General features: G+C 39.1%; 1 protein-coding gene across 1 annotated transcript; it reads left to right on the top strand.

The window, feature by feature from the left end:
- Window positions 1-1,156: 1,156 nt before the first annotated feature.
- LOC309398614 (cytochrome P450 2C23-like) lies at window positions 1,157-25,324 on the top strand. Its single transcript, XM_081965689.1, has 10 exons — window positions 1,157-1,294; window positions 2,970-3,058; window positions 5,799-5,961; window positions 8,106-8,255; window positions 9,738-9,898; window positions 16,155-16,331; window positions 19,130-19,271; window positions 24,269-24,456; window positions 24,729-24,870; window positions 24,998-25,324. The coding sequence occupies exons 1-10, from the start codon at window positions 1,174-1,176 to the stop codon at window positions 25,195-25,197; spliced, it is 1,533 nt and encodes a 510-aa protein (XP_081821815.1). The 5' UTR covers window positions 1,157-1,173; the 3' UTR covers window positions 25,198-25,324.
- Window positions 25,325-27,845: the final 2,521 nt, after the last annotated feature.

The following is a 27,845-nucleotide window of genomic DNA, read 5'->3' as shown; positions in this document are numbered from 1 at the left end:
TGCCCTAAGCACGTGCTTAGTCTGCTTAATGGTTGATACACCACTGCTCCAAGGGTCAGCTTTGCATCCATCTGCACACCATTGAATGGCTGAATCCTTCCACAAAGAAACAGAAAAAAAATGTTTGACCCCAAATACATTATGGATCAGAAGTGAGCTTTGATTCAGACTGCTAATGAATGAACTGAAATTCCTACTCAGTTGTGTTAGTAGAAATGAGGGCATGTGGCCACATTTCATAAGTTGAGAACTGCAGAAATGAATAAAACTTGGCATCTAATCATGTTAGACTTGCCCCAGGCCCTATAATGTGTGGTCTTGTTTCGCAATGCCCATTAGGAAAGACAGGACTTTGTTCCATAAACAAACAACCCAATACTCATTTACAGACAATGTTAATGCCCGGAGGGTTGATACTTTATTGTACAGCATGTTGTATTTTGGAAGACACCTATACAGGTAGTCCTCAATCTCCGACCACAATTGAGCCCAACATTTCTGTTGCTAAGTGAGACATTTGTTAAGTGCATTTGCCCCATTTTACAACCTTTCTTGCCACAGTTGTTAAATGAATCACTGCAGTTGACAAGTTAGTAACCCAGTTGTTAAGCTTCTCCACTGATTTGCTTGTCAGAAGGTCGCAGAATGTGATCACATCAACCAGTTGCCAAGCATCTGAATTTTGATCACACGATCGTACGGATGCTGCAAAGGTCGTAACTGTGAAAAATGGTCGTAAGTTACATTTTTAGTCCCATTGTAACTTTGAATGGTCACTAAATGAACTGTTGTAAGTCAAGGAGTACCTGCATTTCTAAACTTTGGTCCGATGTGTGTCCCGATTACTATTTACCTTCAGTTTGAATGTGATTGATTAATTCTGAATACAGCCACACCCTACTTATAAGGCAGTGTTTTTATTTTATTATTTTATTTTATTTATTAATTTCATTTCATTATTTTATTTCATTTCATTTCATTATTTTATTATTTTATTTTATTTTATTATTTTATTTTATTATTTTATTTTATTTTATTTTATTATTTTATTTCACTAGAGGGGGAGGCATTTCTGGAGGCTTTTAAGGAGATCTTGGTTTGCCTCCTCCTTAAAAAACCATCACTGCCAGGACAACTTTCATCCAATTTCCTTTTTGGCCAACGTTGTGGAAAATGTGGGGACCTGACAATTTCAGAGGGTCTTGGATGAAGCAGATTATCTGGATCCCTTTCAGTCAGGATTCAGGCTCAGTTATGGGATGGAAATGGCATTGGTCACACTTGATGATCTCTGGTGAGAGTGGGATCGGGGTATTGCAACCATCCTTGCTCTCCTTGACCTCTGAATGGCTTTCAATGGTATCCTTTTGGGTCAGCTATGGGGGATGCAGCTGGGTGGCACCGTTTAGTGCTAGCTCAGCTCCTTTCTCAAAGCTGGTTCCAATCCCTGTTGATAGGGATTGAGAGGTCCAGCTCTTGGCCATTATCTTGTGGCATCATGCAGAGCTTACCACTTTTCTCCACTCCTTTCCATCATCCGTATGAATCCATATGGTCGAGATCATCTGTCACTGTGGGTTCAGGTGTCTGCAGACTTCTGACAATATCTAAATCTATATTGCCACTCCTGGTGACCCAAATGATACTCTGGGTTCCTTCTTGCGGTGCCTGGAGGCTGTGGAGCCTAGATGGGCCTTTGATTGAATCCTAGTAAGACCAAATGGCTTTGAGTACATGAGACTTTGTCATCTTTGAATATGAATGAGGTGGCACTATCCTGGTTCACAATTGGGTGTGTGTGTTATCCTGGACTTGCAACTCCTGCCCAAAGAGCAGGGGGCAGTCATGGCTAGAAGAAAATTCGGGTTGTGCACCAATTGTGGCATTTCCTGGATCAGGAATCCCTGGGCTCTTCTGTTCAGGAGCTAGATATCTTACAATTGGGCTATTGTAATGTGCTCTATTGGGCCTACCTTTGAAGAGCATTTGGAAGCTAATGCTGGTACAAAGTGCGGTGGCTCAGACAGTTCTTGGGTCCAAAGAATGCCCCATATTACATCACTAATCTGTGAGCTGTATTGGCTGCCGGTTTGCTTCCAGGTGCAATTCAAGGTGTTGGTAATCACCTTTAAAGCAGTTCATGGCATAAGTGCAGACTACTTGAGGGACTGTCTCATCACACTGGCTTGGCCCATCCCACCTGTGCTGGCATGCTGCAGGCTTGATTATTCTGGCTGGCGGTGTCCAGGAGAAGAGCTTTCTCTGCCATTGCACATGTGTCAGCTTTAACCCTCCTTACTTTCATAAGGGCCTGAAGATCTGGCTTTCCCAGAGTATAAAGGAGAAGCAACCTAGAACTAAGGATAATTTTTCTAACAGTGAGAACAATTAACTAGTGGAACATCTTGCCTTCAAAAGTTCTGAATGCTCCATCACTGGAGGCTTTTAAGAAGTGACTGGACAACCAATTGTCTGAAATGGAATATGGAATCCTGCTTGTAGAATGGGTTGGACTAGAAGAACTCTAAGGTCTCTCCCAACTCTGTTATTCTGTTATTATTTTCTTCTGAAATGATTTTTACCTTGGATAGTTATATAAAAAGCAAATGTCCACGTTTTCAAGCCAACTTATATGTACTCCATATTGTTGCACAAAATGTAGAAAAAGAAGAACTCATTTGAACCCAGAGTCCAAAGGTAGAGATGTTGGTAAATAATTACCCTGTATTGATAGGAGTAAAATAACACATTGATTTAAAAAAAAAGTTTAGGGAAAATATGTTATTTGACTGCCATTGAGGTTCCAGTTAGCCTTCTTCTTTCAACATTGTCTCATTTGAAACAGTTTCTGGGTGTTTTGTAGAGGAAAATAACTCAGAAGAGAATGGAGCTGACATGGACAGGAGTTCTGCTACTTCTCTGTATACTTTTCACTCTTTTCTCGTTTCTCCAAATGTACAAGAAAAAAGGACAGCTTCCCCCTGGACCTGCTCCATGGCCTATTCTGGGGAACCTCTTTCAGCGAGATGTACTACCTTTGCATAAACATTCTCAAAAGGTAAGGCTAGTTAACTATTGTACTTCTTCAAAGTTTCTAATGATTACCTTTGAAATATACCTATAGCTTCTTTAATTGTATTAGTTTGATTTATTTTAGAAAGAACAATTTTATTTGCAGCTCATTCCTTCAAAGAGAATTATAATATAAAGTCACCTTGTAGCAATCTGATAAACAAGCAATGGAGGTTTCAAAGTTCATTAAAATATATAGTAACAAGAAAAACTTTAGAAAAATAAATAAATCTATGAGCCTCAAAATTGTATCATTTGAATTACCGGCTGGTCTCCTGCTGGTGGTGGAGCTTGGTGTAACATGCTGGACCAGGAGGTACTCAGCTATCTGTGTTTGCCAGTCCCCCTGGCCCATCCTTGCCAGTGCTTCCTTTGCTGATCAGACCATTTCTAGCAGGATGGAATGGTGCAATCCAGTGGTGGGTTGTGAATCTTCTCACAAACGGTATGCTGCACATGGGACCGGGCATCCTAGTCAGGCACACATGCTGTACACACATGCTCAATTGGCTGGTCACATTATAAACACTATGGAACGCAGGTGGGCCAATGAGCCACCATACCGGTATGGTGGCCGCTGCTCCCAGCTACTAGCGGTACAGCCATACTGAGCCGTACTGCCTGGAATCCACAACTGGTGCAATCAGGGCATGACGATTGACATGACAGCTTGAACTTGTTCGATATGAGCTATGGCCTGTTGTCCAAAATGAGGACATCTGATAGTCCATGGATCACAAACAGCCTTTTAAGGGCCTTGATCATGGCGTCTGAGGGGATCAATGTCATGAGTACCACCTCAAGCCATTTTGAGTAAGCATCCACAACCACGATAAAAGTCTGTCCATGGAAAGGCCCTGAAAAGTTAATATGCACCCTCGACCAAGATGTCTTGGGTGCTTCTCACTCGCGTGCTAGAGTGAATGAGGGGGCTGGTCTTGAACTCTTGGCAAGGCTGACAATATATGAAACCCAATTAGCAATGGCCTTGTCTAAGTTGGGCCACCAGACATAAACGAGGTTGAGCGCCTTCATCAGCGCACTACCTGAGTGGCCTACATGAAGAGCTTCCAAAACTGGCTGATGCAGCCTGTGGGGTACCACCACACAGCTCCTCCAGAGTAGGCAGCCCCATTGAGTGGAGAGCTCATGTTGCTGGCTGTGGAAGGGAAGGAACTTTGTGATAATTGGCCCCTTTGACTATCCCCTCCACACCCAGTTGAGCACTTGGGCAATGACATGGTCCTTGGCAGAGTGTGTAGCGATCTCAGTATCTTTCTAACTTGTTTAACAATTAAAAGAAAATTCCTCAAAATGGCATAGATCTTCAAAGGAATAACAGGCTATGGCTGAAGAAAATCTTTTCTAGCTTAATAAAGACTAATAGTCCTTAAAAGTGATCAAGAAATCAAAGACACAACACTGTCCATTTGAAAAATAAATTCCAAAAATTGCTGCTTTTCAAATAAAGTGATTGCAGCCCTTCCCCTCAGCTGCTAACTTACCATGTTCTGAAGCACATCTCCTGAAGCTAACTTGCAGACTCTTGCTGTATGGAGGATCGATGATTCTAGAACTCTCCCTAACCCAGGAGAGTCATATAAACTAAAGGAATGCTGGTTCCTTCTGTTGGTAAGTAGAAAAAGCGACAGTCTAGAGAAAAATCCTTCTCAGGGAGCCCCAATGATCTCTCCCTGGGTGTGTTGTCAGTTAGTTATCTTCACCAGAAGTCCCAAGGCCTGTCCTTGACACAACAAATAATCACTTGACCAACTTTAAGAAGTTCTCACCAAAATAGTTTTCAAGCTTAATTTTACCTTTGTAACATATAACTTTTTTTGTTAATGGTAAAAATAGAACTTCTGCATTTTGGTCCTTTTGTGCTAGTATATCAGAAGTATAACCAAAGCACAGTTTTATTTGGAGCAGCTCAAAGCTATTCTCTGCAAGCTAGGTTCTATAATCCACAGATACCCACAAAGGCCAACATAACATGGTCTGTCACTCACCAACTAGGAGATATATACCATGTACTGGATCATAATTATATGAAGTATTCTATAGGTATTAACAGTTATTGAAGCTCTGGCAAATTTAAGAAGTATTTCAAAAGTACTGTTGGAAGAAATGTCCTTCTGGGTTCAGTTCCAAGTGGGGAAAAAGACACTGGAAAACATGGAGGCTGCTTGGAAAGATGGTTTAATGGTGGACATGGCTTGAGCTCCTGAACAGAAAAGGGAGGAAATGCTGAGAGTGCCCTGGTTTTATGCCCTATCTGGGTCTCACCTCAGAGCTCCCCATTCCTGTGTAAGAAATGCATTCTGATTTGTGATTAGACTCCCAGGGGTGGGGATGGGGGGGGGTGTCTTAGCTAACTTTGTAGGCTGTCCTGAGAACCAAGCTTGTTTGTATTCCTTTCTGATGTAATTTTCTCGGGTGCCTTCTAGTGAGTTTCTGGTTGCTAGATGGGTATGCCTGAAGAGGATTGATCTTTGTTATATAGAATAGAATGGCTCAGGCCTTATTGGCCCATTGACAAAGGTGGGGAGGGGGAGAGCTGAGTTTCTGACTCCCTTTTAAATGAAATATTCTGCCCTTTTAATATTTCCTAAAATGTATCATTTTTTTAGTAGAGAGGTTTTAACTTCCTACAATACATTGTAATAATTTCACCAAAAATGCTTTGTCACCTAATTAACTGAATTTTCATCTAATTCTGTCCTTAGCTTGCTGAGAAATATGGACCTATATTTACTGTCTGGAATGGATCAAAACCAATGGTTGCTCTTTGTGGGTACGCCGTGGTAAAAGATGCTTTGGTAGATCATTCAGAAGAATTTGGTGGGCGAACTGAAATGCCTTCTCATAAGCACATGTTCCAAAATAAAGGTTGATCCTCTTTCATTTCCTTATTAGTTATTGTTTTTCTTTAATTTTCTGTACAAATTGTCTGAATGCCATTGATAATATTGATAGTTGTGAAAGATTCACTTGAAATGTCTTGTAAAGATGTAGATTTGGTCATGTTTCTTGAAAAAGGAATTAAATGTTTTTTCACCATTTCCTTTCAACTGGTCGCTTCTCAAGACTGCTCAAATTGTTGCTTACATGCAAAATAACCACAAAAAACAAACAAACAAACAATAACAACAATTTGACCTCATTTGGGAAGACATTCAAAGTGGTTGACATTTTTTTTGGCTTATGTTATGCAAATTAATGTTGAATATCAATTTCATGTGCCTTCAAAATAATTTGGATTTTGAAGAAGCAGAATAGGGAAAATATTGATGCCTTTTAAGCTTTGATGTTGGAGAAGATTCCAGAGAAAACTCTTGAGAATATTATGGATGCCCAGGAAAAAAAATCATTGAGCAAATCTGTCCAAGAATTTTCACTCAAAGCACAAATGACTAGACTCAAATGATCATATTTCAGAAAGATGGTGCAAAGGCTTAGCTCTCTAGAGAGAGTTGTAATTGAGGGAAGTGTGGTAGGAAGGAGAGATGATGGAATTAGTTAAGAATGATAAGCATATCAAAGTCCTCAAGAACTAGGTTGCAGAGAGGTTGTAATGGACAAAATCTATGTGCTTGCTTAGAATTTACAGTGACATTATGGTACACAATGAAGCAACCAAGTAAGAGAGCTATTGGAAATTACTTATTTTTTGTGAACAAAACCTCTACTATAGAAAAATAAGTGAAGCACCTCCCATTTTTCTATACTTACTGAAAATTGTATCTAATAGAGAAATCTGTCCATGACTGGTCTAAAGACCTGTCCCTATCAGTGGTGAGTTTCAAAATTTTTCGCTGCTGGTTTAGTGGGCATGGCTAGGTGGGGGGACATGAGATTCAGTGGGTGTGGCCAACTTGATGTCACTCACACCCACACCCATGCAGTCACATGACCCCCACCACCACCAGGTCACGCGCACAGAAAAAGATAAGATTTTTTTTGAAATTTCTACCCATCTACCCACTCCCTCCCTTTGCCAGTTGCCCCTGTTTCCCCTTCTTTAGCGGCCCTGCCCTGCCACTGTCCCACCTGAGATGCACGTCTTACCACAGTCTGGCAGCTCTCCCTGCTGGACTTGCAATCTCCTAAATCTTCTGCCATTACAGCCACAGAGGGGACGGGGGCAGCCCGGCAAACTGGGTGCCTGAAAACAGCACGGAGGCATGGGCAAATTGTGGGAGCAGGGTGCAATACATGGGATGCTCTCCACAGTTCCCCAGCTCGTCTGAACTGCAGCTGAGCCTGTTGGCCTGAGCCAGCGGAAAGAGACACCACAGGGCATGGCTTGGAACATGCTAACCTTGCCCTCCCCGAGCGCCAGACTCCACCATTGCCACGGCCCTGCCTGGGCTGCCACTAGGTGGCTCCTGAGCTAGGAGGTAGCAGCCTGTTCCCCCTACCCTCCAGATTGCAAATATGAGAGCGGCTCTCCAGGAGCTGCAATGGCGGTGGCTTTGTCCCGATGGGGAGGGGGCCACCCAGCCCAGCAAGCTTCATAGTCACATGGCTGTGAAGCTTTCTGGGCTGCCCTGTCCCCTTCACCACTGTGGCTTCGGGAGACACTGGCCGGTGGGGAGGAGGAGGAAGCCTACTGTGAATGCTTACCTGCGTGTAGGCAGGAGGAGACAGTTCTGTGGATGCACAGGGCAAAGGCGAGGCAGAGCAAGTGTCCGAGCCAGTTTACAGCCATGGCTAGCCTGCAGTCCCTATCGGTTCAGCGATCCAGGCCTAATTTCCACTACTGGGAAGAAGAATCCACCTCTGATCCCTATCCATTTCACATTTACAGTAAGGTGTGACATGACTTCCACAACCTCATTCATTCTTCTCCTAATATGAGAGCACTGAATAGATGAAAACTGCAATTGATCTAATTAGTAATTCAAGCATGAAGGCTTCTTTACTGTAAAAGTGGGGTGGGGAAAAATTATAATGTATAACTTTTTCCCCTTTTTGCAAAATTTGAGAACTTATATCTCATTGTGATCTGTTTCCTGTGTCCTTGGTTTCAGGTCTGGCCACCACAGATGAGAAACAATGGAGGGAGCTGCGACGTTTCACACTGTCCACCTTGCGAGATTTTGGGATGGGGAAGAAAAGAATGTCTGAGAGGGTGCAGGAGGAAGCCCTTTGTCTAATGGAGGAAATGGCTACCACAAAAGGTTTAAAAAAGAATCTCGAAAGGATTTGTTGTATTATATGAAGTTGCAAGACAACTGGATTCTACACTAAATCTCAAATGCTCTACACTTAATTGCACAAAATAAAGAAAAACTTAAGCAGTGAATGCCCCCCTCCCTTTTATTTTCACAGTATTGTTCAGAAGCAAAGGGAAAAGTAATAGAGCTCTTTCTCCCTCTTTTTTACCCAGTGTCAGCTTTTGGCTTGATAAAATTACAAGCTTGCTGAGAAATACTGAAATCTTACTGTGAGATCAGAAATCCTAGGAAGTCACTTAATGGAGCAATTATGGCTATATAAAATTGTAAGTTTGCCCAAAACTAGTGAAATGTTAGCCTGGATGCAGTAACACACATCAAGCAAATTCAGAAACTGGCAAAAAAACTTTATGGATAAAGGAGACAGGTAAACTAAGGGAGGTAAGCAACACACGCATAAGAATAGGCTCCATGAAGGACAGAGATCCGTAAAGCAACATGGATACGAATTAAAGGGCCACAAATAGAATTTATACAGGGAGTTGAAAGCCATTCTTGTGGCTACATCTTTTCTGGAAGGAGATAAAAAATAAATAGGAAAAAGTTGTATTGGATTATTTAAAAAGAAATTGGGTAGGTTAGCAGGAGAGAAGGATGGAGATAACAGAGTGCTTGGTTAAAACTGGAAAAAGTAGCAAAATGTTTCTTTAAAAAAATCACTTAAACATAATGCCATATTAAACACCAGGAAAAATCAGTAGCCAACAAAAAGGCAAGATAGATAGATAATTTACAGGTAGAAATGAAACCATGCATAATGATTTGCTTTTATGGGGAGTTTGCATGAGGGTGGAGAACTGAAAGGCACTGTGAATCTGAATTAAGCAGTCATAAATAGTATTCCTTTAGTGACTTGTGGAGCCTTTGAATATAATGTTTAATGGACAAACCTCTGGAATGTGGAGGGAGAAATAATGGAATGACTTGTAAATGATATTATTTAAAGAAACATAAAAAGAAAACAGGAAAAGAAGGCGTTTAGAAGGAGGGAGGGAGGGTGAGACAGGAGAGCTTAGTTAGTGGCAAAACCTGTGAAGATATGAAGAAGGGAAGGGACAAGGTGGGAAATACAGCAGAAAAAGGCAGAGGAAGGAGTGAGAAAACACTTCTTGACTGAAGGAGACAGCGGTAAGTTTGTGAAGAAACTCTAGCCTAAGAAGGTCAATCTTTGAATATATATTTAGTCAATTTGAAAGTGAAATATGGAAGCACTATGTTGTATCTTGATTAAAGTGGTTATAGGATTTTAATAGTGTGTTTATATTCCATTCATAGGAAAGAGGGAAAGAATTAAAATTCCAATTTCTCAGGCCTCAATCACTTTTTATTGCAGTTTTGAGATGAGATTTGAGAAAGGGAAGATCCACATTCATTGATCCCACTCATAAACATCTGTGGTCTTTCTTTTCTTTTTTTGTTTTGCAGGGCAGCCATTCGACCCAAGGAGAATTATTGCAAGTGCTGTTTCTAATGTGATATGTGCAGTTGTTTTTGGCAATCGATTTGATTACAAAGATAAAACCTTCATAGAGCACCAGAAGATTATGGAGACTCATTTCAGATACACTATTAGTATCTTCGGACTGGTATGTTAATCTACTTGATCCTCTTCCTGTCATGAACCCCTATTTTAACTAGCAGGTGTGTTTGTGAGTATAAATATCCAGGTCAGAAATGTAAACATTAGATCTGATGAGCTACTAAGCAGGAGAAGGCAAATCTAGACATCCAAACATAAATTGGTTCTCAGCATAATCTCTTCTGGTTGGGCTTATTTCCTAGGGAACCATTTCCTTCTCTCATAACTGCTTTGGGCCATGTCAGATTCTGGACAGATATGTTACTTCTTATCATGGAATTGTTAGACAGGTCCCCTATCTTTATGCACACGGCCAGTTTCTGTCTTTGCCTCTTGGAGGACTTTGGTCATTTTCAGCATTTGTGGAAGAGATGGGTGAGGCTAGGGGAGCAGTGGGAGAATCCCTTGTCACTGCGTTAATTGTTTGCTATCCAAGCTGAAAGAGTTACTGCGCAGGTCATAGGTCCTTATCAGCAATGATTTACTGTGCATGCTTAACATGTTTATAATACATCACACATTCCAGAGACTTCTTTCCTTTTGATCTTCTGTTCGTCTTCCAAGAAGGTGGACAACATTTGTTCTTGCCAAAATGTAACAATTAGATAGATTTGTTTTATTTCTATTTTCTTATTTTTGTATTAAAGCTTGTTTTTAATTAGAACATGTTCTCGGGTTTTTATTTTTGTTTTTCTTGAAGATATGCTGTTTGGAAAAGCCGTCGATTCTAGACCTCATTAGTTCAGGGTGAAATTTCCCCTGACAATAATGGCAGCAGAAGGATGGCTATAGTTTACGGCTGTTCCTTCCAAGTTATCTTCAAGAGATAAGCTAATTAGAAAGAATGGTCTAGCTACTGAGGTATGCGTAAATCAACTTTCTAACCATGCCAAGAAAGAAAAAGAAAAAAGACAGACATGAAGCGCCTTCCCTCTGATACAGAAATGGAAAATTTTTCACGCTGGCTTCCAAGTTCCCAAAGTCCAGTAACCAGACTGGGTGAAGACCCTGCTGTGGGGGAAACTTTTCAACAAGAGGAAACTGTTCCAAGAGGTGAAATCTACGGACCGAGGTCAGTAAATCTTCCTTCTGATTATGCACGTTCCCAAATATCTCCAAAAGATTATGAAATGCTCAAGGCTAAACCAAAGCGTTCCACGTTGCCAGAGCAAATTCACTCCCAAACTCTTAGAGATTATGAAACAATTGATGTCTGGCCAAAGCCCTTGCAGCAACGGCCGGCAGAGAAAATTCACCCCCACGCAGAAAGTGAAACTTATGAATCCTTCTCAGGCCCTGGTGAAGATATGAAAAGCTATCGTGACCAGATAGACTTTTTTGAAAAACAGGTTTTTCAAGCTAGAAAACACTATGAAAGATTAGAGGCAAGTAGGAGGGGTTTCCCCATTTCCAAAATGTCTGAGGACGCCATCTTGCCTTCTTCTACACAACCTAAGACACACACCCTAGAGGACATTGCCTTAGGCAAATCAGAACAGAGAGATATGTACACGTCACCAAGGTCACGTGATCTCCTCTATTCTACTACTTATGCCACGCACGCAAAAAGTCTGCAGCCAAAAAGTGATGCTGCACTGCCATCTCATGGCGAAAATTTATTAGAGCAACAATTAAAACAATTGCAACAAACCTAGACAGACCTATCTATAAGTCGTCCAGATGATCAAGCTGCAATGCAAATGCCTCCAAAGGTTAAATCTTCAACTCCCCCTGGTGGTGTTGGATTTTCCCTAGATGGAACAAGGCAACGCTTAATGCGACAAAGGCAAATGCCAGCCTCTCAAGCAAGCCAATTTAATGTTGCTGCTCAAGCACCAATGGCAATGTCTGAGCTCCATGGTTCGAAGTTGAAACCTGGTGAACGAATTGGTGGACATTTGACCAAACTGAAAAGAATGAGAAGTGAATTGAGAGAAAGTGACCATGTAATTGATGATATCCAAATGATTAGCATCATCATTAACTCATTGAATTATGAATGGAAAGATGCTATTGCAAAGATTAACTATGTGCATATTGCCCAACGCACAGTTAATCATGTCTGCAGATTTTTAGTTGAGGAGGAAGCTATCAAATTAGCTATGCCAGATCTGCAACAACCCCCAGCATCAAAAGCTCCAGCTAGATGTTCCTTCCGAGGAAGAGGATACACTCCAAGGATGCCAAGATGCTACATCTGTAACCGTATGGGACATGACACCCGGGATTGTCCCCAATGAGTTCCAGCTCCCGTCACATACCAGCCCAGAGGAACAGGCTCCAGAGGCAGAGGTAGAGGCGGAAGACAAGGTCGTCGTGGTCCAAGGCGTGATCCACAAGGTCCACTCGCAACATTGGCCATAACCAACGTTCCACAACATGATCCAAAATACGACAGACGTCTTTTGTGACTTTAGATAGTGGAGCAGCTGTACACGTTACCCACAGAAAGGAACTTTTCACAGAGATGGGCGAACCCGAGCCCGAATATCGAGAACTGTATACTTTCTCCAACCACACTTGTAAGGTCATGGGAAAAGGAACTGTTTCCATTGAAGAGCTCGATATATACATCCCTGATGTTTATTACATACCTTCATCAACCAGTAATTTGCTTAGTCAAAGTCATTTGTCTAGAGAGTTAAAGTTCCAGGTTATGCAAACTCCAAAAAGGGACAGCATGGGCCCAGAGAGAGTTGCTTCAGAGAGAGAACCCGTTACTGTTCCAAAGGCTCCTAAAGCCAACAAACAGAGAAAAAAGAAGCAGATTGCTCAGAGCAAACCTGAGGTTCCTCATGAAACTGTTAATGTTGAAAATTCACTAACTGGTAAACCTTTGCATTCCAGATGTATCAACAAGTGGCATAGAAGATTGGGGCACGCCAGTTTCCGTGTTCTTAGAAAGATGCCGGAGTTCGCAAAAGGTTTGGATCTAAAGGGGTGTAAGGTGTTTTTCGATTGTGCAGTTTGCAGAAAAGCTAAATCCAAGGCAGCTGCAATTCCCAAACACGCTACACGCCTGTCAACACGCATTTTTGATTTGGTACACACTGACATAGTGGGTCCTTTCCCACCATCATTTGGTGGTAGAAAGTATTTTCTAACAATTGTAGATAATCATTCTAGATATGGATTTGTATATCCTATGAGAGAGAAATCTGAGACCTTTCAGATCTTTAAAGACTTTGCAGCTTTTGTTTCTACACAATACCAAGTTCGCATTGCCAGAATCCAGAGTGACCGTGGTACAGAATTCATGTCTCAGTGTTTCCAGGACTGGATGCGTAAAAATGAAATTCTTCATCAGACATCCGCTCCATATACACCGGCTCATAACGGAGTCGTAGAAAGAAGACAAGGGGTTCTGCAAACCATGATGCATTGTCTTCTAGAAGATGCCAATCTCTGTAGCATATACTGGGGTGAAGCAATCAAATATGCAAATTACATTGTCAACCGTACTTGGAGCAGTGTAATCAATCAAACTCCTTTCTATATGCTGTATGGCTACAAGCCTGATCTCAAGAACCTCCACATTTTTGGTTCATACGCTATGGTGAACATTCCCTAACTCAAAGAAGAAAGCGAGGTCCAGTAGCAAAGAAACTGAGATTTATGGTATTGATGAGAACTCAAAATGGAGCAAATTTATTGATCCTAAACATGTGATTGTCATTTCACAATCTGCTAATTTTGAAGAAGATATTGACTGGTCCAGGATTCATTCCAATGATCCTGAAGTTTATTTTCCTAGAGATGGTGTTCCAGATGCCACGCAGCCTGATGACAATTTACAGGCAGATATTCCTTCTACCAGTTCTTCACAACCTGATGTTCCGTCTTCGCAAGCCGCGGATGCTGATGCTAGCGATGAACGTGAGGACGAGGACAATGAAGAAGAAGAAGACTGGACTGTTTTTTCCGAGACATTCCAAGAGGGTCACAAAAGGAATCCCTCCACAACGATATTCGTGGCAACTGACAAAAACACCATTACCTTTGATTTGCAACGTTACTCTTCCTCCTGAGACATTCACACAAATCAAACAGCTTCCTGATTCAGAGCAAGACAAATGGTATGATGCAATGCAGGATGAAATGGACAGTTTAAAGAAACTTAATGTATTCACACCTGCAAAACCTCCAGCAAACAAGAAAGTCATTGGCACTTGATGGGTCTACAGAATCAAGAAGAAACCAAATGGTGAGTCTTTATACAAAGCCAGACTTGTAGCTCAGGGTTTCGCTCAACGTTATCCTGAGGACTACACAAACACTTACTCACCAACAGTCAGAACTGAAAGTGTAAAAATTGCTTTAACCACTGCAACTATTCTTGGTTTAGAAGTTTTCCAATTTGATGTGACACAGCTTATCTACATGCAGACCCATATGAAGAGATCTACGTGAGAAGCCCTCCAGGATTCCGAAAGCAAGAAGGGGATACCTGGTTCCTGAACAAAAGTCTTTATGGTCTGAAACAGTCAGGTTTAATGTGGTACTTATGTCTTACTGACAAACTAAATTCAATGGGCTTTATTAAGTCTGAAACTGATGAATGTGTGTTCACAAAAAGATCTAACAATGCATATAAGATAATTCTTATTTATGTTGATGACATTGTTTATATTGGTCCAAATAAGAAAATGAGTGAGATTTTTGCTAAACGTTTGCTGAGATACTTCATACTGAAATCTTTAGGACATATTAGCACTTACTTAGGTGTTCAGATTGAAAAAACACAGAAGGGGTTTAGTTTTTCACAAGAGGAGAAAATTGACCACATTTTCCATCATTGCAACATGAAAGATGCTAACACAACAAAGACACCCATGCAAACAGATTTTCACAACTTAACACATGAACCAAGTCCTGAGTTCGAGGATCAAACATTATATCGTTCAGTCATTGGGTCACTATTATACATTAGTAGTTGGACCACACCCGACATCGCACTTAGTGTTAATCTTTTATCACGACACGTAGGTAAGGCAACACAATTTCATTGGGCATGCATTAAGAAGTTGTTGAAATACCTGAAACACACTAAACACATGAAGTTATTGCTAGAACCAACACACACTGATCATCCAAAGTTATGTTGTTATGCCGATTCTGATTGGGCAAGTGATAAGAAATCACACAAAAGTACTTCTGGTTACATGATGTTCCTGAATGGATGTCCTGTTTACTGGCAAGTGAGAAAACAGAGTTTTGTTTCATGTTCATCTACTCAAGCTGAATATGCTTGTGTTTCAGATGCTTGTAATTCTCTAACGTGATTTGATGCTTTCATCACAGATATCTGGACACGTCCGATTCGACCAATCACCGTGATGGAAGATAATGTATCGGCGGTTTATATTTCTGAGTCACATTTTATAGGTTCTAGGTCCAGACACATTGACATTTGTTATCAAAACACAAAGCAATTAGTTAAGCAAGGTTTTGTTAAATTGCAATATGTTTCTACACATGCTCAACAAACCACTTGCAGCAGCACAACACGAGTATCTGCAAAAGAAGATGTGCCTTATATGATGATTTGATGACATCAGCCCAACTAGCAAAAGAAGGGGTGTCACTGCGTTAATTGTTTGCTATCCGAGCTGAAAGAGTTACTGCGCAGGTCATAGGTCCTTATCAGCAATGATTTACTGTGCATGCTTAACATGTTTATAATACATCACACATTCCAGAGACTTCTTTCCTTTTGATCTTCTGTTCGTCTTCCAAGAAGGTGGACAACATTTGTTCTTGCCAAAATGTAACAATTAGATAGATTTGTTTTATTTCTAGTTTCTTATTTTTGTATTAAAGCTTGTTTTTAATTAGAACATGTTCTCGGGTTTTTATTTTTGTTTTTCTTGAAGATATGCTGTTTGGAAAAGCCGTCGATCCTAGACCTCATTAGTTCAGGGTGAAATTTCCCCTGACATCCCTTGACAAAGTATCTTCTACCAGGAATTCAGCCTAGGGGAGGAGAGATCTGGGGGAAAGCCTTTCAAAGACTCTCCTCTTTAATTAATTTATTATAAATATTAATTCCTATTGTGGTTTCCAAGACATTGTATTTGCCTGGGAATAGAATTAAAGATAGCATACTGAAATCCTTGTGATTCTTGTCTTCTTGTTATTGGGTCCATCTGAGTATTGACAACTAGCAATATCAAAGTAAAAGCTACTCTCTGGATATTTGAGGCATTAATCCTCCACCATAATGGTCTAATAAGTTATAATATTTCATGTGAACTCTATTACAGGTATACAATACATTTCCAAAAATAGTGACATACTTTCCTGGGCCACACCAAAGCATTTTTGCTGAAATTGAAAACATCTGTGATTATATCCGTGAGAATGTGGATTTGCACAAAAAGACATTGGATCCCCAAAACCTGCGTGACTATATCGATTGCTATCTTCTTAGAGTGGAGAAGGTAGGTATAGATACCATATCTGCATAATTGTTTAAATATCTCAATTATGTATCTATGATGGAACTAATTCATCCTATATGATGAAGTAAGTGTGGAAATATTTATTCTCCCCTCCCCTTTTTTGTTTACTTTTGGACAATCCCTTCACTGCCATTTGTTGGCACATATTACTATTCCAGGCATAACTGTTGATAAAGGTATCCATTCAATTCTGAAAGTTAGGTCAAACAATAGAAATGAACTCTGTTAACTTTAAGAGAGCAGAATTTTCCTTCAAAAAATGAGTATGCATAAACATTTTCTTCCCATGCTGATTTAAATTTTAGAAGGTATTTCTTTAGAGATCTACAATTGCAATAGGTGATATAAAGATAATTAAGTTTTCTAGAACCATCTTGTAGAAACAATTTCTATTAGGATTGGTTTGTTAGATGAAACAAGTAAATTTCTATGGAACAGATTTAATTCTCTTTCCAAGCATACACCTTAGGAATTCTTTAGGCCAGCTCCAACAAAGTTAATCAAAAATGGACTATGAATTATTGTGGTAAATATTTGATGGGTAGACCAGACAGGTAAGTTGTTTCTTCCTCTGCATGAAATAGTGACCCTAAAAATATCTTAGAATTGAAGAATTTTTCTATATATTCTACTCTGATTGAATTATATTTCATTTAATTGAAAAAGACATTGAAGAGTTTCATGAATTACTTTATTTAAGACTAGAATAGAATTCTTTATTGGCCAAGTGTGATTGGACACACAAGGAATTTGTCTTTGGCACATATGCTCTCAGTGTATATAAAAAGGCAAGATACATTCGTTAAGAATCATAAAGTAATGATAGTCATAGAGTACTTAATGATAGTCATAGAGTACAAATAAGCAATCAGGAAACAATATAAATTGTAAGGATACAAGCAACAAAGTTACAGTCATGCAGTCGTAAGTGGGAGGAGATGGGTGATAGGAGTGATGAGAAGATTAATAGTAATAGTAATGCAGTGAATAGTTTGACAGTGGTGAGGGAGTTATTGGTTTAGCAGGAAAAAAAACTGTTTTGTGTCTAGATGTCTTGGTGTGCAGTGTTCTATAGCATTGTTCTTATTTACAGACCCCTCGCATCCTGAACATAAATTGTTTCAACTCCTACACTGAAAAAGTTATAGAGGTGCAGATGACAGACACAATAATTCCTCTGTAGAACTGTATCAGCAGCTCCTTGGGCAATTTGAGCTTCCTGAGTTGGTGTAGAAAGAACATTCTTTATTGTGCTTTTTTATGACGTTTTTGATGTTAGGGATCCATTTTAGGTCTTGAAGGACGATAGAACCTAGAAATTTGAAGGTGTCTACTGTTGATACTACGTTGTCTAGTATTATAAGAGGTGGTAGTATTTCTACAGTTTTGAGTGTGTTCAGTTCCAGATTGTTCCTGTCACATCACAAGGTGGCTAGTTGTTCAAATTACCCAATGAGACCAATCACTGTTGTATCATTTGCAAACTTCTGTAGTTTAACAGATGGATCATTTGAGATGCAGCCATTGGTATATAGAGTGAAGAGAAGTGGAGAGAGAACACACAGACCTGGAGGGCTCCTGTGCTAATTGTACAAGTATCTGACGTGATTTTGCCTAGCTTCACCTGCTGCTTCCTATCTGTTAGGAAGCTTGTGATCCACTTACAAGTGTGTTCAGGTACTGCTAGCTGATTTAGTTTAGTTAGAAGAATGTCCAGTATGATGGTACTGAATGCTGAACTAAAGTCTACAAAGAGGACCCTTGTGTAGGTCTTTGGAGATTCAATATGTTGTAGGATGAAGTGCAGAGCCATATTAACAACATCATCTGTCAATCTGTATGCAAATTGCAGGTGGTCTAACAGCAGATCCGTGATGGTTTTCAAGTGGGGACATCACTAGCCTCTCAAAGGTTTTCATAACTACAGATGTTAGAGCAACCGGTCTGTAGTCATTCAGTTCCTTGATGGAAGGTTTCTTTGGCACTGGGATGTAGCAAGAAGGAACAAGGCACATCTCTAGTGATTTATTGAAGATTTGGGTGAAGATGGGGGCCAATTCGTCAGCACAGACTTTTAAGCAAGAAGGAGTTATCTTGTCTGGGCCTGGTGCTTTTCCTGGCTTCTGTCTGTGAAATAGATCTTGCACTTCCTTTTCTCTGATCACCAGGGGTTGTGAACCCAATGGGATGGGGTCAGTTGTAGGAGGTTTGGCTGTTGTTGGTGTGTCTGAGATGGGCTGATTGGGAGATAGGTGACTGTAGTTTCCTTTCAAATCTGCAGTAAAATACGTTCAGGTCATCTTCCAGTTGTTGATTTTCTTCAGCCTTGGAAGGAGGTTTGCCGTAACCAGTGATATTTTTAAGTTTTCCACATGTTTGCTGGTTCATTTGTTGAGAACTGATTCCTTAGCTTTTCAAAGTAGCTTCTTTTTGCTTCTCTGATCTCCCTTGTTAATATGTTTCTGGCCTGATTTACATTATTCTATCACCATTTCTGTAGGCTTCCTCTTTGGAATGACATAGCTGCTTAAGTTTAGCTGTGAACCAAGGTTTATTGTTACTGTATATTTGCAAGTGCCTGGTTGGTACACATAGGTCTTCACAGAAACTGACATATAATGTTACAGTATCTATGAGTTCATCCAAGTCTGCAGTGGTATTTTCAAAAATATTCCAAACAGTGGAGTCGAAGCAAGCCTGTAGCTTTTACTTTGCCTCCTTTCAATTCCAAGTAGAATTTTTTTATTCTTCTGTTTCTCTTTCCATTTTCTTTTTAGGAGCAAAACTCAACTGAGGGTGTCTACACTATTGAAGACCTTGTGATGGTTGTGTTTGGACTCTTTATGGCTGGGACAATAACCACAAGCCACGCTTTGGTTTGCAGCCTTCTAGCGATAGCTAAATTGCCACATATTCAAGGTATAAAAATACCCACAAATATATAATGGTGTTGGTACTCCTAGGGTTGCCACTATTAATGCTAAGAAAGAAATGATGGCGTTTAAAGAAAACATATTTTTAAAGAAAAAAGAAAGTAAAGATGGAGTTGAGTAAAGTAAACTCATTGCAGCTGGATTTCTGCATTTTTCCTAGGAATATTTGGGAAGTGATTTCCTCTGTCTTCTTATAGATTTTTTCAAAGATTTCCTGATCTAGCTAACATGCCCTTGAAACAAATGGGTTTCCCATCAAATCTTGAGATTTTATGAAGACAATTCTAGTCAATTGGTATTGATTAGATCAGAAAGAGGCAGGAGTGATTGAATGTCTATGGAGATTCTCAGTCATCCAGGTTATGGTTGTCCCAAAAGTGCTTTTCAGGCGGCAACTGTACTTTCTTGTTTTTTCTTTCAAGACTCATCCAAGAAGCTTCTTCAGCTCTGACTAGATGGTGGGGAATGGAAGGATTTATATTCCTTGCAGACAGCTGGTCATTTGCATTCTTTTAGGGAATCATTGAGGCCACTTGGAGGTTTATCTGTGTATCCTCAAGGTTACCTGACTAGCACAAATGGTTCCTGTAAACTGCAATTTTTCTGGAAATCCATTCATCCAGAAAAAAAATGCAGACTACAGAAACCATTTACACTATTTAGGTGACCCTGGGGACACAGACAAACCTCCAAGTAGCTCAATGACTCTCTAAAAGGATGCAAATGAACAGCTGTCTGCAAGGTATATAAATTCTTCCACTCCCCACCATCCAGTGAGAGCTGAAGAAGCTTCTTGGATGAGAAGAAAAATGTCTTCAAAGAAAAAGCAAGACAGTCCAGTTGTCTCCTGAAAAAAGCATCTTTGGGACAAGTGATTGAATGCTGTAACAACAATATCCCCCCCCCCAATACAGCAGCAGAGGGATTCACTTACCTTCTCTCACAAATGTGAGTGTATTGCCCCATCGCATATTATGTTGGGGTGGGGGAGGGGTGGGCAGAGCCTCCTGCAGCTGCCACTACTGGTTCGCCCGAACCGGAGAGAACCGGCTGAATGCCACTTCTGCCATACTGCCATAGACCACTCAACCAATTGCAATAATTTAATACTTGCTTTATGAAATCTTAGTATGAATGACTGAAATTAATATAGTATAGGTTTTCTTGAGGATCATTTTTGCAATAATATAAATGAACATTCCTTTTAACTCAAGGTCATCATCTCCACCATTTTGAACTACACTGCTTCAGACAATGGTAACATTCATTTCCACAGGAATGTATAATTATGACATAGATGAAAAATAATAAATATTGTTACAGAATGTAATTAATCTTAATTCATGATACCACCAAAAATTGCTTGATTAGTTATAGATTGAACCTCTAGCTTTTTGAAAATGGGCCTCATGGTTTTTGGAGGAATGAATGCTTGTTTGCTGCTGGTGTAAATATTAATGTACATATATAATAACAGTTTAGGAAATTAATTTAAGAACTATATCTTTCTCCTGACTACTATTTATCCTGTTTTTCGGTGAAGACTCTAAACTTCAGAAAACCCACACAGAAATGCTTTATGCTTACTGCCTCTCAAGATATGTAGTAAGGCACAGAATGTTCTGCCCTAGGCTTCCTGAGAAAGCATAAATCACAATCTTAGTCCCAAAATCCTTCTTTTATTTAAATAGCTGTGAATTATAGTCATTCATAGCCCATAATGATTCAAAAACAGTCTAAAGAATCTGACAGATGTCTGCTCGAGTTGCCGCAGTCTTTCAGGATAACGTTGATAAGCACCCACCTTTATCTTCCTTGAAACACTGCCAGAGATCTAATTACCAATTAGTTTTGCAAAGCCAACCGTATCACAGAGTCAAACAGGACTTCTCAGAGCTTGAACCGACTATATGACTCACACTCTTCTTCTGTCTCGCTGATGTCAGGCTCCGGAGGCAGCTCGTAACTACCAGATGGCCCTGCCCCCTTCTCTGCCTCCAACGAAGAGCCCTCATCCGAGCCTTCCCCAGACTCCAAGACTGGCCCATGTTCCTTCCATACCTCTTCACTGTCCAACTCTGCTGCCAGCTCCACAGGCCGCTAGAGAACCAAAACACAGAGATTCAAATAATATGAATCTCATCTTGTACTAGAAAAGTTGAAGTGTCTGTACTGAGAAATGACTTTGAGGAGGAGCCATTGTCCTGGCTAGAACCATCTTCCCTCAATTTGCTTTGGAACACATATTTCTTTTTTTAAAAATAATTTTTTTTTGTTTTCAAAACAAACACAACACATAAAAACTTCTTTTTTTTGCATATTGTAGAAAGTGTATCAGTTGGTTACAAAAGGCATCTCTTCCACAGTCATCAAGCACAATTCATATTAACTCAAATGTTTAACTCAGATATTTATACATGTTACGATCATCATAACTCCATTTACATTTGACTATAATTGTTTAAACGTCCTTCTTCATAAAATATACCAAAATTTAATACATAACCACATACTAGCATTTCATTTACTATTTCTAAAATCCTCCAATAACACTGAATCTTTATATCTTATTCTACCCCCCCCCCCGACCTCCCCCCCGACATTAGAACCACCACTGACTTCCACTCCTTCCGGCAGAAACTGAAGACACACCTGTTCCGACTGGCTGGCCTGGCATAATTTTTAACGTCTACCTCCTGGCATATACATTTCCTACTGGTTTTCTAGGGGACTTAATTTTATAGGACACTGGGGTTTTAAATTTTGTATATTTTAAATTATTTACTTAGCAATTACAGTTCTGTCTATTTTTATCCTCCTCTTATTTATGTACCTATCCACTTAATAATTTTAATTGTTTAAATTTTATAGTTATTTATGATGTTTTTGATATGGACTGTACACCACCCCGAGTCCCTTTTGGGAGAGGGGGCGGTCTATAAGCGCTAAGAAATAAATAAATAAATACCTAAACATCCATAATATTCAATAACAAAATTTTCTAATCCTTCTTTCCAAATCATTATTTGCAATTTACATTCAATTTCCTTATGTTGTACCCATGCTTATATATACCTTATTATCATTATCCCTCCTTTATTTAACTATATCATATATTATTACATTTTCCCCCTAATATTCAAAACGTAACTATATCTAACTTAGTATTTATTTATTTATTTATTTATTTATTTATTTATTTATTTATTTATTTATTTATTTATTTATTTATTTATTTATTTATTTATTTATTTATTTATTTATTTATCTTTATATATAATCCAAAACGGTTTCAAATCTTCCTTTCATGGGTACCATTCAATATTCATATCCCATTATTACATATCAAGACACTACACATAGTATACATTATTATCATTATCAATTATTTGTTTAACTATATCTATTATCACTAAATTTCCCCAAGTTTAGCTAGTTTTAAGTTATATTCTTCCATCTATCAACCTGTTTCTTTCCAATAACGAGGCAATCTCATATCTTCTGCTGTTTGTGTCTGTCCTCTTATCTTCTCTTTAATCAACTTTGTATGGACTCCTCTTAGCAGCTCTTTGCTTATACAGTCTCTCTTGTAATTTCGATGCCCTTCTTCTGTTTCCTCAATCAACTTATCTATAATTGTCAGTGGTGTTATCAAAACTATTGCTGAAAAGATTTCTCTCCTTAGGTCCATAAGTTCTTTTATTTCTTCTTCTTCTTCTGTATCTTGCCATCTGGAGTAAGTTTCCCCTCCATTTAATTCCTCTTTCAATATTCCACTCTTTCCATTTTCAGAGACGAACCCATCATCATAAATATCAGCAGTTTTAATTTCTTTATAATCATTTTCCTCTTCATTTTTTTGAATTTTAACTGCCACCTTCTCCATTTGATGAACATCTTCAACTTCCCCATCATATTTTGCTGTTAAATGGATTAAATCATCCAACTTCTTCTCAATCGTCTCGCGTGTATTTCATAGCTTTTGTATTTCTAAAAATATCTTTTGCAGACTTAAAGCCTGTTTCTCCTGCTGTGATGGCACCATTGTTTTCAACTATGTAAATACTGTTATTCTAATGTAGTAACTTTTAATCACCTCTCTCTGGTTAGAAATACCTCAAAGGAACATCTGTTTCTTCTTATCTCTCTGTAAACATGCAATAAGATCTTGAGGTATCAGGCGATATAATCCATGAAAAAAAGTAAAGGTGTTTTGTTTCCAATACACAAAGCCTAACTTCCACAGTGTTAGCCACAATGCAACAAATTCTTTCCTTTTTAAAAAGAAAGTGTCTTTTTTGTATTTCAAGTTGAAGAGAAAGTCCAATTCTTAAATGAGTTAAAAAAAAACCTCCACAGTAATGACAAATGAGAGTTTTAGACCATAGGTTACAGAGAGTAATGAAAAAAAGGAAAATAGAAGAAGAAAGCTTAGTCCATTCATTTTGAAGGTCTTACATAAATTCCATCCGTGAAGAGAGCATTGAGAAAGAAAAAAGATAATCCCCTGTCAAAAACCATTCCAAATTTAATTCCGCCGCTTATTTCTTCTGTTCTCCAATTTAAATTTATTTTAAGATTTTTATAGGCAGTCACTCTTAAAATAATAAAATTTCCTCACCAGCTGGAAACACTTTCTCTTTCCATATCCTCCCGTTTTGGAGCCGCCCCGACTTCGTCAGCCAAATGGCTGGATTTTTTGTCACCGGCTTAAAGACTTTCTCTTGGATCAATCAGGGACTTTGCGATGTCCCTGAGATCAGCAAGACATATTCTTCCTGTTCACTACTCTGCGGGATGGTTTCGGTTCATTTGGACACCCCCCAGTGGCAAAAGTCTCAAATGCGATCTTAGAGCATTGAGATCACATGCTGTATCGTCGCGACATTGGCCCCGCCTCAGAACATATATTTCTATTCAAATGACTGCAGGTGCTCAGCAAGACAAAGTCTGGAATCTCATCTCAATCTGTTCTTCTCACAGCTAAGGTGCAACAGGAGATTGATGAGGTGGTGGGTACAAATCGCACTCCAAACATGGAAGACCGGTTGAAAATGCCTTTCACAAATGCCGTTGTTCATGAGGTTCAGCGATATCAGAAAGGGACCCTTGAAACCTTCCCACGGGCAACAACCTGTGACACAAAGTTCCATGGTTACACTATTCCCAAGGTATGGTGATAAAAGATTTTAAGAAGGTTTTTCTAGGGAAGAAATGAAAGAACGACTTAGATCCTTGAGAAGCGAGGCAATTTGAATACAAGAGCAATTTAGAGAAATATGTATTGAAAGAAATATATATTTCTTCCCTCCTCATTCTTCAAGGTTCATCAGATGGCTAGTCATTGTCTGTTTTTATTTTAGGCACGGGGAAACTAAAGGCACTTTCTTCTCCATATGAAATAGTATCATTTGTTGTCATCTGTTTATTCCTCTCCTTCTAGTCCATGGCTATTGTGCCAATCTTCACCTCTGTACATTTTGACCCTCTTCATTGGGAGACTCCAGAGAAATTCAATCCCAATCATTTTTTGGATGAAAACGGCCAGTTCAAGAGAAAGGATGCTTTCATGCCATTCTCAGCAGGTACAAGCCTCTGGAACAGATTGTATTGCATTTTCATATGCTTACCTGATCCACATTAGTCTTTTATCAGAGACAATTCCAACAAGTACTTCCGAAATAACTTCTGTTTTCTTCATTGGTATTGTAGGGAAGAGGGCCTGTCCAGGGGAGGCCCTGGCTAGGATGGAGCTCTTCCTGTTCTTCAGTGCTCTGCTTCAGAATTTCACCTTCTCTCTGGTTGGGGACACCAAAGATATGGATGTAATGTCTTTGTTTATGAACCTCAGAAATAATCAATACCCCTTTATACGAGCTGTTAAACGTTCAGTGGACACTTGTGGTCAATAATTAGGAGAAAGTACCTACATTAATAGATACTCAAATAAAGCATGTGGGATGGTTATTACATGTAAAGACAATCTTATAAATGATGTGGAATACCAATGCAATAATTTTTATAGCAAAGGTAGCTATTCTGACAAGGAAGATCTTGCATTAGTACACTTTGGCTAAATGCAAGATTGAGTCATTTTCTGTTGACATCTAATGGTTGTTTTAAAGACTGAGAGAATGAATATTGTATCTGATTGAACTATAATATTTGTTATATTTAATCTCTGATTAATAACTTTATTATTGTGGATAATAAAGAATTAGAACATATAATTTCAGAAAATCAATGGTTCCAGATGTACAAAATGCAAAAAATACATTTTAGGATTTCAAAATGGAAGCCATTCCTAAGAATATTTTGTTTCATGTTTAACTGGATTAAATTTAAAGGGCTTGTGTTCTTTTTTTGTCCACTACTGATAAAATATCCTGTCAAAAGGCAAATAAATTGACTCAAGGAGATTCTGCCTACAAAATGGAATTAATCAACAACCCAATTACATGAATCTTAAATAGATATATTATGCAGAATGCCCTCAAGGATACCTTTGTTGTGATTATAGTATTTGACGATGGTCAAAACCTGACCAAAATAAAACAAATACCCTTCAAAAATATTTCAAATTCTATTTGATTCCTCAATCAAATTAATTTTTGATCCTCTTTTATTCTTTTCTGCTAGCTTTTTAAAATTTTAAATTATTTGAATTAAACCAGGTTGTTCTCAAATCAGAGACCAACTGTCTCAAGTTCATATATTAAATGAACATATAAAATGTTTGAGGGTCTCCACTTCTCTTCCCAGAAGCTTCAGTTTACCCACTATGCCATCTCACATCTACTTTGGGGTAGGCACTTGTTAAGTGATGACCCCCCCCCCCCTTGATCTTTTGTGATCCTCTCTAAATTCTCTGAGACAGAAGCTGAAGAGGCAGATGAAATGTGCTGTTGATCTGAGGAGCTGGCCAGCAATTAAACATTTGAGATTGTTCTAGATGACAATGAGCAGAACAATGTGTGGTGTGAGTATGTGTGTGAGAGAGAGTGATCCAACTCAGATCATGAGAGGGAATATTATGGTGGGCACCTAGCTCAAGAACCATGCCAACAGCGACTCAGGGCAGAGCAAAGATGATCAGCATGATCAGCAAGAAAAAGCACCAATGCCCCTAATTTAGCCATCTCAGCATCAGTGGGTTTCGAACTGCTGTTTCCTGGTCTTTGGACTTCTGTTGAAAAACAACTATCTAACTCCAGATCTGTTCCTTATCCAGCATTTGGATCTTTTGTGGGGTGTGTGTGATCAATATAAGAAAATATAAATCAAAAAACAATTTAACAGAAATCCCAATTTATGTTTAAAAATAGATAAAGAAGATGAGTATTCCATGACAAAGAATCTTTTGCCATGTTCTTCCTGGACAAATATCCATTTTACAACGTATAAGCATTTTTTTAGCAATTAACATTCATATGGTGTACATGTAGGTTTTTTTCTACATGCCAGGAAAAATCCAGAGAAATGCAAATAACAAAAGATCAATGTGCCTGGCTTTTTTCTAGATAAATCAAATGACTAGGCTGAGCACTGCAGATGAAAGTCCCAAAGGAAAATTGAAATTGGACCATAGAAACATAATTTGTGTTGTTGAGCCTGCTCATAGCACTGCAACAAAACAAAACAGATCATGCCACACCAATCTTATTTCATTCTTCAACATAGTGACTAAATTAGTAGACCAACAAAACATTGTGGGCATAATATACTTAGACTTCAGCAAGGCATTCAACAAAGTAGACCACAACCTACTTCTTGGTAAGCTAGAAAAAAGTGGGATAGATAGCATCACCACCAGATGGATTTGTAACTGACTGACAAACTGTACTCAATTAGTAGTCCTTAATGGGTCTACATTTACATGGAGGGAAGTCAGTAGTGGGGTGGCATAAGGTTCCGTCTTAGGACCTGTACTCTTCAATATCTTCATAAGTGATGAGCGAATGGACCAACGATAATGAGAACAATCAACCAATGGAACAACTTGCCTTTGGAAGTTTTGGGAGCTTCAGCACTGGAGGCTTTCAAGAAGAGATTGGACTGCCATTTGTCAGAAATGGCTTAGGGTCTCCTGCTTGGGTTTGGGAGGGGGGCGTTGGATTAGATGTCCTACTAGGTCCCTTCCAACTGTGTTAATCTTTTAAACCTAGTCTTCTGCTGTTTTTTTTTTCACCTTTTGCAAAACTACAGCAAAATCTGGAAGGATGATTTCAAAAATGTGTCTGGTTATAAACGTGTGAAAAATCTGAACTGGATTTTGCAGAAGTGAAATTCAATATCCGGGCAATGGAAAAAGAAGTTTCTGTTGGGAATCTTGAAGAATCATCATTCCAAAATGAAAAAGATATTGATTAAATAAACTTAATATAAATCTAGAAGGGAAAAGAGAGCTGCTTGCCATAATTATTGTAGGAAAAAAAATGCAATGCAGAATTATCATACCATATTGTGAGAGAAAGCAATTCAAATGGGAAAATGGCACAACACTCCACAAGTGGGAATGGGAGAAAGGTAGAAAGAGATCAGATTGTGTGATGTCTTTTTA

Source organism: Natrix helvetica (assembly GCF_964273705.1).
Source record: "Natrix helvetica genome assembly, chromosome: 1".
Classification (NCBI taxonomy): domain Eukaryota; kingdom Metazoa; phylum Chordata; class Lepidosauria; order Squamata; family Natricidae; genus Natrix; species Natrix helvetica.
The sequence above is the reverse complement of the archived record's forward strand: the minus strand, read 5'-3'. Positions and strand labels throughout refer to the sequence as shown.

Bases quoted from the DNA above. Each gene is read 5' to 3' on its own strand.
- LOC309398614 (XM_081965689.1), top strand. From the start codon at position 1,174: ATGTGGGGACCTGACAATTTCAGAGGGTCTTGGATGAAGCAGATTATC. The intron at 5,962-8,105 runs GTTGATCCTCTT...CCTTGGTTTCAG, and splicing joins GCACATGTTCCAAAATAAAG to GTCTGGCCACCACAGATGAG. The intron at 9,899-16,154 runs GTATGTTAATCT...ACTCTATTACAG, and splicing joins CTATTAGTATCTTCGGACTG to GTATACAATACATTTCCAAA.